The sequence below is a fragment of the Podarcis liolepis genome, assembly GCF_965112155.1.
Source record: "Podarcis liolepis genome assembly, chromosome: 8".
NCBI classification, from domain to species: Eukaryota; Metazoa; Chordata; class Lepidosauria; order Squamata; family Lacertidae; genus Podarcis; species Podarcis liolepis.
The window spans coordinates 33,835,187-33,849,513 of record NC_139560.1 but is presented as its reverse complement, the minus strand read 5'-3'; the positions used below and the strand labels follow the sequence as shown (position 1 = coordinate 33,849,513).

Genomic DNA, 14,327 nt, shown 5'->3' with positions numbered 1-14,327 from the left:
AGTCACAATCCAGTATATAGACAGGGCTTTCATCTTTTCTCCCCAGCAAGCAGCCCCTCATGGTGTGGCAAGTGGAGATTCTAAAGGTCTTTTGAATTTTTGTATTGCTGTTTGGCCAGCACAGGAAAGTGCAACTTCAGGAAAGAGGATGCTCAAGAGCATTCACCAGGCAACCTCATGTTTTCAGGCCCTAATGCTGAATTTAACCCTATTCTCCACAGAAGACACATGAACTAACTAATGACTTAATTCTTGACACTTTCTTTCAGTGCAGCCTTTCAGAAATGAGTGGTGCTTTCAAGATGGATTTCTTGAGGACTGAAGATCCAGTCCTTACTACACTTTAAATCAGCATGGTACCATTTCTTTCTTTCTTTTCTATATAATTTGTGCCTTGTTTAGCACTTATCACATTTTACCCCAGATGATAATAGGAGTAGCACAATGAATGAACCAAACTGTTTCAAAAGACCACTATGGAAGCACAGAACATTAAAATAACCCATCAGAGAAGGGGACAGATTTACGGGAGAGATGGGGAACCAGCAAAATCTTTGTGGAAACTGCAGCTTGGGTGGGAAAAGACCAAATGTAAAAAAGGCTTTGTTCAACCCCGACTGCTTTCTTTTTTGGAGGCAGGGGGAGGGAGTGGAAATCTATGTGCTATGTGTATGGGTGGCATAAGTGGGGGGTGGCCCTGACCAGTTTGTGCATTTCCACACTTGTTATGGCCCAGCCTATCACTGACATGCAGTCCTCAGAGAGTTGGCCAAAAGGGAATGCAACCTCGAACTGAAAAAGGTTTCTCACCCCGCTTTACTGGAACCTTTAATTAGGATAAATTAATACATTTGCATTTTTCAAACATCTCCAGGGAAAGTGTCACATGCCATTTCATTAGTCACTGCATGACACACAAAGTACTTTCTTATTAAATGTATTGCACAAAACAGCTCTCTTGTCCAAACTGTGCCGTCGCCTAATCCAAGTAATTCCTCAGGAGTAAAAAGACATTGATGGGAAAGATACATCATTTCGTGGTTCAAAATTTACATAAGCTCTCTAGATTCATATTTGGGTCAGTCAGATTCCGTTTGATCATATTCCCTTCTTCCTCAGTTGTCTATTCTATTTAAAGTATTTTCATCTATTTAAAGTGTTTTCATCAACAACAGTGCTTAGATGTATTCTGAAAAGAATCTAGCAGGCCAATCTACAGCTCATGGGGTTTTCATTATACCTAGGACAGACTTTTCCATCCACTGAAATGTTTACTTTAATTGGTTTACTGATTTAGATTTTTATTTGTAGTCCATCTAGAGTATAATTTATCATGGACAACTGAGATACAAATGTTCAGATAAATAAAAAATATATAAAATGTAGACAGTTCTACCGACACATGAAGCAGTTTCTGATATTGCTCCTAATGGGGAAGGCTTTGCACTTCTTAGCACTCCATATCTGTATTGTATTGGAGCTGCTGTATGATTTCTGGATCATGACTTGGCAAAAGTTTGTGCTTTTCTTTCTGTTGTAAACATGCTTGAAGAAACAATGGATCCTTACCCTCCTGATGATGCCTCTTGGCAAAAGACATATCTCCCTCATGCTGTGCATAGAATCTCTGGATGCACCTTCTCACCACATCTTCCCAGCCAGGTTTCATAGCTGCTCGCATGGTACTAGTGTCAAGTGAAGTTATCTTGCCTGAAGGTATATAAGGCTGTTATTAGAAACTACATCTGTTTTTTGTTGTTTTAATAAAAGATGATTTGACTTGCACTTTCACGGTACCTTGCAGATCTTGACGAGTGCTAAATGTCTCTGATGAGGGCAGAAGCGGCCTTTCCTTCATTGGAACTCTTCTTGCCACACAAATCAAGCAAGACTGAAGATCTTAAATGGGAAAAAATTATTTTTAATTGGAGGAAAAGGTTTGCTAAATCTATGCTGGACCATATAATTTATTTTTTTAAAACTTACACTAAAACAACAAAGATAAAAATATGACATGTGGAACTGATTATTTCCTTATTGTACCTTCATCTGACAGTCCCCTTAAGAATACGTAAATGGATTTTCAGTCTGCTCACTTTGCTTGCTACGCTGCATTCAAAACACAGCAATGAAGATCTAAATGTATGTGGGAGATAAAACCTAAGTGCTAAAAAACTTACTCTAACCCTTTTTGTGACACCTCTTATCTCACACCACCCATTCCTTCTCCGCTACTCCACATCCATAAGATGGCAACCCAAATCTCCTCTCAAGCTCATAGGGCATAGCAATAACCAAATTGGTTCCTTAGATACAACATTCTATCACCTCGAAACATGATAGCATCACATGAGGATCCTAGCAATTCCTCCCCCCTGGACTTCTCCAAATAAGATAAAGTGCCTCCCAATTCTTTTGTCCTTTCTCTCATGCCATCTTATTCATGCTTAGCGTCATATAAACAGCCTCACATTCAGACATCCCCAATTCAATCCCCAAAACTCCCAACCAAAAGATGAGTAATAACCACACCACAATAACTGCTGTCATACATCTGATACCTAGTGCTCCTGCTCCCTATTACTTCCATGAATTACAAACAGGAAATTTTAAAACACCTACAATGCCAAATGTATAGATGTCTAACAAGCAGCTCTCAAGCACTCCCTGAACAACCCCAAAGCATTAAAACCTAAGGGGTCCTTGCCTGGCAGCTGCCCAAGAGCCAAATGGATGTCTGAGTAGATCAGAGAAAAATAGAAAATGGTCTACACACCAGTTAAAGCCACTCCAGTTCTTGGCTGATAGTGAAAGCATTCTGACTTGGGTCACTCATACTCCAACCACAATAACATTAAAGTGTAGATTAGTTTCAGTGTGTTGGAAAGACCATTATAAAAAATAAGCAGCTGCATTTATTTTCACTCTCACCTGGGTACTGCATACATCTGGAATGCTGCAGTTTCAATATTTCATTCAAAACACATGCCATGTGTGAAGACACTTTGGGAATATTTATAAACTTGAAACATTTCAAAGCTGCAGTACCTCAAAGGTGCATCTCATATTTCAAGATAAGCCAAAAGAAAAGAATAAGCAATTTACTAGACAGTAAAACCGTAATTTCGGGAAACTAAAAGAAGGGGAAGTGCAGTGTTTCCAAAGAAAAAAAATCAGTGGGCCAGTTCTGCTTATACTTTATTCACTGCAGCAAATCCCACCACAATTTCTCCCCTAATTTCTATGCGCACCTATTTTGGAGGGAGTGCCAGTGAAAAGAGTAGGACCCTGTTTAAGGTCACACCAAAATGGTTTAGATGCATTAACTTCCAAAATATGCTTATGATATGCAAGAAGCAAACTATATGTATGCATATCTACACATAATGCTACCAGTGTTTATGTAGTTCCAAAAAAAAGGAGGCTCATCTACTGTACTTGTTAATTAGATACTTTGCAAAGGGTCAGAAAAAATACACATTTCCACCTAAACAATGAGTGCCTGTCACAAAGACAACAATGTAAGTACCATTAATTTAGGTTAAAGATGCCTCAATCAGGGAGGGTTAAAGGAAAGACTGAACATAAAACAATCTCATAAAATATGTTCTGATTACCTTCACCTTCTTCTTTGATGGACTTTGGTTGAGAAACAGCAAAGCACTGCATAGTTTCATATTTCTGATGTGCTTCCTGGTTATCATGGCCTTCTTCTTCAGAATCAGTTAAAGGTTTTACCAACATTCGGCAATTAAAGGTATGGCTGTTGCGTCTAGGAGCTTCACCAGACCAAGGTCCTCCATTCACTAAGAAAAAGAAATATAATACAGAATGACTAGGTGCTGGGCAAGATATTCTGTCTGACCATCTTTAAAATATTAAAGGTGATCTAGCTCTTGGGAAGAGGTGGGGTGAAAATCCTGTAAACAGTATTAATAATAACCAACAAGGGGGACAAACTAACAAGGCTGATGACTTATAGAGCTCCTTCAAATGTTTTTGTTGCACAGCATACACTTCTTGACCTATGTACTTGCCACATAATAAACAAACACTCACTCCATACTTCAAAAGTGCCAGTGCATGCGTTTTCCACATGTCAAGATTATCTCACCGTAGGGAGAGAGAAAAACAGTTGAAGCAGCTTTCTGAAAGCAAGTGGGAGAAAGTGGAATGCCAGGATTTGTTATGTTAATAGCTGTAAAAAAATAAAATTTTGGAGCTGGAAAGCCCACAACCACCTTTGGAGACAAAAATAAAAATAAAAAAGTTACCGGTACGTTTCCTACAGCCTTTCAACCTTCTATCATAAGAAAGTTGATTTTATTAGAAAGTGGCTATTGGAAAATTGCTAAAATGAGATTTAATGAAAATCAGTTAGGAAGGATTTGAGGAAGTCATTTAATAATGGAAATTAACTTGGATTTTTACCTGTAAGAAGTATTGAATGTATGTTTTTCTTTTTTATATGTTTTGTTATTTGTTTGTCATTTTGTGTTTTATTTGTTACAAATTTGGAAAACCAATAAAAAAAATTTGAAGAAAAGAAAAGAAAGTTGATTCTAGACATAATCTGCACCTAACTTCACTAAGATTTAAAAAAGGAAAAATAGCATGAGAAATCTTGACTACTGAGGTCATAGCAGGGATGGCTAACCTTTTTTAGGCCAACGGTTACAGTAACCCATGGTCAACCCTCTGAGGCTGTGTGGCAAAGGACGTTTTAGGAACTTGGAGGACACATAAAACCTTTTGGCATTACACTGGGGTATCTGTGGGAGAATTATTATTTTTTTAAGTCCTTAATATGTAAAAAATTGAGGAGCCCCACAAAAACGTTTTGGCATCATAGAATCATAGCAGGGGACTCATAAAAACACTCTTTTTTTCAAATTAAATAAAAATTATGAATGAGGGGCTAGGGAAGTCACAGAAAACCTCAGGTGGTGGGACTTGTGGCCTCTGAGCTAGTTGGCTTACAGAGAGATGAATGATGCAGCTGTCAGTTATTACATAAAGTGATGCATAAAGTCCAAGACAAAAGTAATAAATTACAATGTCATTTGAGAAGATGATTTAGAGGCCAGAATAGAAGAGGGGGAAACAGCTCAGAACAGAACAGAGGTAATGTACACATTATGATATTATGTTACATCAAACATAAACACTAGCTTATGGCAGAGAAAGGGAACCACTAAAATTTATAGGTTTTTGGAGAACTGTACCTAAAGATTTTGGCAGCAGGTTTCTGACAAATTCATTGTGGTCCCCTACATGCAGGATGCTGTAGACACTTGTGTTCATCAGCTCTTCTTGGTTGTACCTCAGGTACTGTGTCACATTCTCCGATACAAACACCACATTACCTTCCAGGTTCACTACGAAGAAGAATCCATCGAGGGCCTGAAAGGTTAAAAAACAACACATTTTAGTTCGCTGTCGAGAATCTGCACCAAGATAAAAGCTAAGCTATTATCATCTTCCTTAACTATGAATCATTGCAGAGAGGAAAATAAACTTCATTTGTTAACTATCCTGTTAAGCCTTCAAGTAGCATACTATCTTTAGTTTCTCTCTTGACTGGGGGTGGGGAGGTGAGAAAGTAGTTCAGCCTCATTAGAATATATCTGAAAATCAATATGAAGTTTTCATAGAAAAAATGCAGTTGTGTTGCTTAGCAACACCTGCTATACTGATGCAAGCATGACTGAGCGGAAATGCCTAGGAATAACTCAGAACTTTCCTTTTATTTAATATTATACAGTATAAGAGACAGCAAAAACATGGACTATGCCTGCTTTCTTTAGCTTTACTCTCTAATATAAAATGGTGGAGGAACAACATACATTTACTCTTAGAAAGCAGATTGCTCCAACAACGCATCATAAAAGTGGCAGTGAACGGACAAAAAGGCTTTGTGCACAATCTTTGTTTGACAATCTTACGTAGAGTTGAAATGTGTTTTGTTTTCATTTAGCCAAATCTCATCAGAATAGCTGTTCATTCTAAAGGTTAAAATAACTTCGTAACACTTCACCTCAAGCATCATTGGTCCAAGTGCATCCTTGTCAATGACGCTCTGACCTGTTGATGATACATCAGCTTTCTGCACTTCATCTTCATTGGCTGCCGCTGCTTTTTCTGCACATAAAAAGGAGGGGGGGAACGACACAGTCACACTATGAACTGAATAACATAGCAGAGCTGCTTAAGAAGATTATACTTGCCACTAATTATAGTAAAGAGGCATGGCAAGCCAAGATGGAACTAGTCACAATTGTCAGACCTGTTCAAATGCAACAGTTCCAATTCTTTAACCACGGAAAAGGATATCAGAAGTAAGCTGCAGGTTTGTGTTCTGTCCCTCAAGGACATCCCTTCCCACATACAAATCTTTCCCAGAAGGCTTCATCATAGATAAGGGTTATGGTGGCATGGATGTTAACCATGCATAATTTCACAGATATTCACTCGTATCCAGGATTTAAAACCAGTTCTTTGTGTTAGGTTTTTTGTTTGTTTGTTCTGAGACATGTAACAAGGACCAGGAAAAACTCAACATGCCTATTGGGTATGGAACTAAATTATAGGACATTCACATACAATGACTGCTGTGCGGAGCACATAAAGAAGAAATGCCATGGGACGCTTGCATCAGCACAACCAGACACCTTCATCTGCCCCAGCTGCAACAAAAAAGGTCTCTCCCATAGCGGTCTCTACAGCCACAGCAGGCGCTGTAACTCTCCAATGGTTTGAATTCACCTCGAAGGTGGGCTCACTCTTCCATTACCTCCCAGGACAGATGTCAACCAACCAACATACAACTGCAATTACTATCTTTGTACATCTTTCCTACAATAACAGTACTGAAAAAAATAGACATTGTTCGTGTTTAAAGTCAACATTCTTGCAAGCAAATACTGTCATTTATTTATGAATCGCCATGGAGCATAGTTCCCGAACCATTACATTTTAAATGAAATTCTGAAGAGAGACCTGAATTGTATTCTATTGAATACATTAATACTTGTAATTTGCTAGATGAAAGACTGGTGTATCTTTCTTAAAATATTAGTTTTTTGGCCCAGCGTCTACCAGGTAGATTACTAGTTTACTGTTAAAAATCAAATAACTCATTAAAACAATGATAAAATACCCGATGAGTAGAAAAGAGAACCACTTTAAAAAATAGTGCAAAATTCAGAAGCAAGGCAGCAGAATGAAACTCCCCAGGGAGAATTTTCCACTGCTTTGTATCACCACCAAAAAGACAATATTCTGCATTAGCCATTCACAGGAGCCTTGAAAGTTAAAAAAACTGTAACTGAGAAGGAAAGGTTCATATGTGAGAAGGTGATTTGCCCAGGCAAGGAACAATAGAAACTCACCTATAGCTGTTCAGATCTTCTGAGACCAGAAAGGATTTCTGAAAGAGTGGTCTTACTGGCCTGAACAGCCATCCCCTCTCGGCCTGATTTTACCAGACCCAGGAGAAAAGACTTCAAAAGAAGCAAATCCATCCCATGCAGAAATCTCATGGGAAGTTGGTTGGGATGCATAAATTCTATATTTGCTATTTTGATTTAAGTGAACAGAACAAGATGAAGTGGTAAATTCTAAAACATCTTGTAATACTGAAATTCTAAAAGGCTGTTTTTATTGCTATTTTGATAAGACCTAAATAAAGGAGTTTAAAAACAAGTTCTTTCTATGAAAAGCAAACTACAGCTGCTTAAAATAGATGTGAGATCCCACACACCATTTTAAGAATAACTGACAAATCAAAGCTTATTAAGACTGTTTTACACTTCCTACATCTGTGGACAACCAGACGTCCCACACTGATGATAATTACTGAATCACATATGTAGCTCAGCTCACACTTGTATAACAACTGTTGCTTAGGAAATGCAATGTTCATTATGAAACTATGCTATACCACACAATATACCTTTAGTATATTTCACTAAGTAGATTATGTTTGAATTATGAAAACCAGCCATTTCTATACTTTGGAAGATGTTCAATGTTTCTCCAGTTTGCCACTAATTTAATCAGAAACTCAACTCAGGGGCAAACGAAGGCGTTGTGACACCCGGGGTGGCAAACCGCTATGTACAGCTCATGTGTGGAGTTGCAACGCACAGCGCATGCGCCATACGTAGCGACACTGTACATGCGCCGTACATAGCGGTTTGCCAGCGACAGCGCTCCAGCAACGTACGGATGGTGCAGGGATCTGGAGGATCCTCTGTTCACGGCTGTAGCGGCGCCGAAGGGATCCTACTGCCGTCTGTACGGCGCTCAAGCGGCGCCAGCGGCAATCCGCTATGTAGAGCGCATGTGCGGCATTGTTACATACAACGCATGCATGTGACGCTGCACATGTGCTGTACATAGCAGTTTGCCGCCGCCTGGATCCTCTGCTCGCGGCTGCAGCCGCAGAGGATCCTCCACATGCGGCGCAATGGCTGCTTGCAGCAGTGCGAGCCCCCGCGGGGTGCCTTCTTGTCAGTCTCCCCCAGACATGACACCTGGGGCGCACCACCCGCCCGCCCCCCCGCCCCAACACCACTAACTACAAAAGCATCCTGCCACTTTGTACACTATTTTTAATGAATGCAAGACAGAGCAGAGAAATAATATGACTGGAAGACATCAGAGTTAAATAAAGAAAGTAGGCACAAATCTATTTAGTTTTATTCCTGTTATTGTATGTACCCAGTAACTCTCCTTTTAGCCTTGGTGGAAGGAAAAAGCAGGGGCAACTACAGTGATACTGGCATCTATGGCAAATCTGTTAAATCTTTACCTAGTTTGCACGGGTAGCCTAAAGCAGTATTGGAACTGTAAAGCAAAGAAAAATAAGAGGCACGGATCATTTAAAATATGTAATATTGGGGATTTTTGAAGAAACAGTTCCTGGAATTACTTGAAATTTACTTTAGACAGGCGTCAGTTTTGTAACATTACATATTCTTAAGTAGTCACAGTACCAGCTGAAAAAAAACCAAAATGGCACCCGAAACAGCATAGTTTCAAATTTGCAAGCATTTTAACAAACCAGTGTTCTGGCAATAAAACAGGCGTTTCAGAAAGATAGCAAGCTATAAACATGCCATATGCTGGACCAGCGTAGTGAAGTGTTTAAAAGTTGCTCCTACCCTTTGTTAACTTTTGCGAAGGTTCTTTTAGTTTTATTATTCAAAGCCCAGGCTCTGAAATCTGTGAAGCTCTCACGGACTGTAATCACATTTCACTATTTCAGTCAGAAGGAAACTGTCAGTTACTCTTGCAAGATTTCACCAGTTTTTCAAAAGAATATATAAAATTAACTAGCATTCCAATTTTAAAGGCTCAGCAGGCAGGCCGTGCCATCCGTGGCCATGTTTGCCTTTTATTTAGAAAAGTAAGAGAGAAAATATCAAGTTTGGGCTACATTTTACAACAGAGCAGACAGAGGATACATTAGAGCAACAGGCACATTTACTGCTAAAAACCAAGATATTACAGGAAAACATTCATATCACCACAGAAAGGTTTTAGGAGGTAAAACAAGGGAGAATTATGCATCTGCACTGAACTAAAATTAGAAAAGCTGCCATATGGCTTTGTGAGCCAGCAGCACATTCTTATTCATTAGGAAGCATTCTGCCAACATAAAAACACAAGGCCCTTCCTGCACTCTCAAAATGTGTTTATCTTTTCAACATTAATGCGTGATATATCATCAGCTTGCTGAAATCTCCTGCAGTGCATATTTAAAGAGCACAGCTGCACTATTTCCCAGCTTGTTTACTCACTGAGATCAGCCCTAACAGTGAAGAGATTGCTTCATTCCCCTCCTAACACACAGCCCCCTTGTCAGCAAATGAGAGCTTCTCACAATCTGCGGGGAGTGACAGCCATTTTAACCAATCCCTTGCTACCAATGACATCACATTTCCAGCCCTCCCCGCCTCCTTCTCTCCATTTGATGGCTTAGAACAGAAAGCAGACCGTCTTACTTTTATCAGTAGGGATACCGAATTGTGTGAAGTAGTACAGTACACAAACAGATTAATCTAAAATATTCCTAAAAGCTGAAAGTATTTTTACCCTAAAACTATGACACTGTCCGTGTTTCAAATGCCACATTATATGCTTTGCAGAATGTGTCAGAAAAGTTGTTTTCTGCTGTTACAACTGCATGTGTCATATAAGATTATACAAAGGAAATGAAAGAATAATAGAATTTGTGGTTTTATAATTTGCTGGAAACCGCCCAGATTGGCTGGGGCAGCCCAGTCAGATGTCCAGCATAATAATAATAATAATAATAATAATATTATTATTATTATTATTATTATTATTATTATTATTATTATTATTAGTGTCTAGTTCTTCTGGCAGGCATTTAAACTCAGTACAAATGATAGTGAGCATTATTTGAAACGTCTCATTCGTTTACATAAAATTCATTGGTTTAAAACATTGTTTCACTCAGTGTTTTGTCAAGTCAGGGTTTCTATGATAGCTCAGTTGGTTAGAGCATGGTGCTGATAACACCAAGATTGCAGGTTCGATCCCCATACGGGACAGCTGCACATTCTTGTATAGCACATTCTTGCATAAGGACTAGATGATCCTTACAGTCCCTTCCAACTCTACAGTTCTGTGAAATGTTGAATTAAACTGTGAATAAGAATGGGGGCCCTCGTTATCATCAACTATGGTTAGCGCATCAGTGAAGATATAATACCAAGCCATGGTTGAAGGTGAAAAGAGAAAGGAAGGAGCACACATTCTGTGGCTGGCTCCAAATTTGCAAACCATAGTGTGAGGGTTTGATTAGCTGCTTGTGCGTGAAAACGTGCTCCCTCAGAGTTTGTGCGACCCCACAAACCTCCGTGTGTGACGGAGCTCCTCAGACATGTCTGCTCTAGTCACTAGTAGAGTCCGACAGTGGCTGTCTGCGGAAGCGTTTCCAGCAAAGAAGTTCCTTAACGGAAACGCGTCTCCTGGACTCACGGCGTGACAGTTTCCTGCGAGGTGTGGGTCTGCCTATGGGAGACTCCGATACCTCCCCACTGTTCTCGCTGGAAGCCTCCCTGAGCCCTCCCTCCTGCTCGCATTCCCTCAGAGACCCACTCCTCCCCCTGCTGGTCCCTGCTTCAGCAATTGAGTCTCTTTCATCCTGCCTGAGTCCCTCCACCACCTGATGCTCTGATGGCAGTTCCCTGACATCCACCTCCCCTCCAGGGCCCCCCTCACCCCCTCCCAATTCCTCCCCCCTGGGAGGTGAAGGGCTAAAACCCCGAAACGAATCTTCCTCATCTTCTGACGTCTCGAACAATTCTCTCCATCGATCGTCGTCCTGGCCAGCTGAATCCTCTTCCTCTTCAGAATCTGGGAACCCCTCCAACTCCTCTTCCTCGTCGGTGGTGGCAAAGTATTCCCTTCGGAACCTCGCTACCGGCTGAGGTTTACGTGGGAACCTCTGATGAAAAGTCTCTATTAAAACCTCGTCATTGACATCCTCTGCCCTAACCCAGGTGTTTTCCGACTCCGGTTCCCCTTCCCACATTACCAAATACTCTACTTGATCTCCCTTCCACCTGGAATCGAGGATCTCCGCTACATGGTAGCTGTGTTCCTTCTCCTCCATTGCTGGTCCCCTAGTGACCCTCCCCTCACTGTCTCCTCTATACGGTGACAGCAACGACCTGTGAAAAACTGGGTGCAGCTTCATGTGGTTCGGTAACCGGAGCCTGAAAGCCACTGGATTGACCTGCTGTATGACTTCAAACGGACCCAGCCTTTTGGGTCTTAATTTCTTACAACCTCCTTTGAATGGCAACCCTTGGGTTGACAGCCACACCTGGTCCCCCACCCTGATGCTTTCACCTTCCCTTCTGTTTTTGTCTGCCTGCCTCTTATATTCCTCCTTAGCCCTGTTTAAATTGAGTTGGAGCTGGCGATGGATCGCTTCCATTTCTTCCACGAACTGTTCTGCAGCTGGAACGCTCCAGTTCTCCCCCTCCCCCCCTGGGAAGGCTCTGGGATGGCACCCGTGATTAGCCAAAAAGGGGCTCATCCCCGTGGACACGTTCTCTGCATTGTTGTAGGCAAATTCTGCCAACGCCAACTTCTCCACCCAATCATTCTCTCTGTCATTAACATAACACCTCAAATATTGTTGGAGAACCCCATTTGCTCTTTCCGCCTGCCCGTTGGTTTCAGGATGACGGGCCGTCGAGAAATTAACCTCTACATGCAGTAAGCTCATGAGCTTCCTCCAGAACCTGGAAGTAAATTGTTTCCCTCGGTCTGAAACCACCCTCAAGGGGGCGCCATGCAACCTAAACACATTCTCTACAAACAATTTGGCGGTTTCTTCTGCTGTAACCGCATGTGAGCAGGCTATGAAGTGGGCCATTTTAGTTAACAGGTCTACTACAACCATGATGGCTGTTTTCCCTCTAGACCTTGGCAGATCCGTCATGAAATCTATTGCCACTGCTTCCCACGGTCTCTCAGGTGTGGGCAGTGGTTCTAATAAACCAGCCGGCGCCCGCCTCTCCCCCTTGGCTCTTTGGCATTGTTCACACCCTCTCACATACTCCCGCACATCTTCCCTGACCTTGGGCCACCAAAATTCCCTGGTAACCAGCCACATGGTTTTGTGTTGCCCAAAGTGCCCTGCTGTGGGGCTATCGTGCAGCTGCTTGAGTACCTTCTCCCTCAATTCCCCTTCAGGTATATATAACGCTCCCTTATAATACAATGCCCCATTTCTCTCCTCAAAACCACCGGATTTGTCTTCCTCCCCTCTGAGATCCCTGAGTTTCCCCTGGGCGTATGCATCCTGCACCGTACCCTCTACCAATTCCCTTTGCCCCACCAAAGTCGCCCCACACACCCAGCGGTCCTCTGGAATGATATGGGTTTCTTCGGGTGCTCCCTCCCCCTCCAAATATTCAGGTTTGCGTGAGAGAGCGTCCGCCCTAACATTCTCTGGGCCTGGCACATAACAAATCTCAAAGTTAAATTTGGAGAACTCTTGGGCCCATCTCAACTGCCTTTGGTTGAGCACTCGCGCCGTTCTCCAGTACTCTAGATTTTTATGGTCCGTGCACACTTGCACTTTATGTTGTGCACCAACTAGCAGATGCCTCCATCTCCGGAACGCCTCATGAATAGCAAGCAGTTCTCGGTCGTACACCGTGTAGTTCCTCTCGGATTTGTTCAGCTTCCGCGAGAAGAAGGCACACGGACGCCACTCTGACTCCTCCTTCCCCGGCTGCAGAAGAAGCACCGCCCCTATGGCTCTGTCAGATGCGTCTGTTTCAACCCTTAGCTTCTTTCGTAAATCCACATGCAGAAGTTGTTCTTCAGAGGCGAAGGCCCTTTTCAGTTCCTCAAACGCTCGCTCCGCCTCCGCCGTCCATACAAACTTCTTTTTACTGCTGAGACAGTCAGTGATGGGCGCCGTCAGATGGGCGAAGTTGCGGATGAACTTACGATAAAAGTTTCCAAACCCTAGGAACCTCTGCACATCCTTCTTGGTTTTGGGTGTTTTCCATTCCAGCACTGCCTGTACCTTGCCGGGATCCATGGCCAATCCCTTGTCTGACAGGCGGTACCCCAGGAATTCCACCTCCTTGGTATGGAACCGACACTTCTCCAGTTTGACCCACAGCCTGTTGGCTTGCAGTCTGCTCAACACTTCTCTGACGTCTCTCACATGTTGCTCCTCATTCTCAGAATACACCAACACATCATCTAGAAAGGCAACGCAATTCTTGTAGAGCAAAGGGCCCAGCACGTGGTTCATAAAAGATTGAAAACACGCGGAGCCTGCTTGTAATCCAAATGGCATAACGAGGTATTCAAACGCCCCCAAAGGGGTAAACATGGTGGTTTTCCATTCATCCCCTTTCCTTATGCGTATCAGGTTGTACGCCCCCCTTAGATCCAGCTTTGTGAAAATCTTTCCCTTCCTCACCCTGGTCAAAATATCATCAATTCTGGGCATAGGGAACGCCACCGGTTCAGTCACTGCATTCAGCCGCCTAAAATCACATACAAGTCTCGGCTTGTCCGCATTTTTTTTGTCCACAAAGAACACTGGGCTCCCCCCTGCTGCTTTGGACTCTCTGATGAAGCCTCTCTTCAGGTTCTTGTCAATGAACCCTCGCAACTCCTGCATTTCCCTGTCTGACATGGCATACAACTTGCCCACGGGAAGCTGTGCTCCTGGGAGTAAATTGATCTGACAATCAAAGGGTCTATGAGGTGGTAGTTGGTCAGCTTCCTTCTCGCTGAACACGTCGCTGAGATCT

The 14,327-nt window shown here is 42.3% G+C and overlaps 1 protein-coding gene across 26 annotated transcripts in view; it reads right to left on the bottom strand.

Moving 5' to 3' along the window:
- NCOA2 (nuclear receptor coactivator 2) overlaps positions 1 to 14,327 on the bottom strand; it is a 138,922-nt gene that overhangs the window by 31,113 nt on the left and 93,482 nt on the right. For all 26 annotated transcript variants that reach the window (XM_083517199.1, XM_083517208.1, XM_083517218.1 and 23 more), the window contains 5 exons: positions 6,038 to 6,141; positions 5,226 to 5,403; positions 3,618 to 3,806; positions 1,798 to 1,899; positions 1,570 to 1,710 (listed from right to left, as the gene is read on the bottom strand). In XM_083517199.1, the coding sequence (XP_083373325.1) occupies positions 1,570 to 1,710; positions 1,798 to 1,899; positions 3,618 to 3,806; positions 5,226 to 5,403; positions 6,038 to 6,141 (714 nt within the window). The remainder of the gene's footprint in view (positions 1 to 1,569; positions 1,711 to 1,797; positions 1,900 to 3,617; positions 3,807 to 5,225; positions 5,404 to 6,037; positions 6,142 to 14,327) is intronic.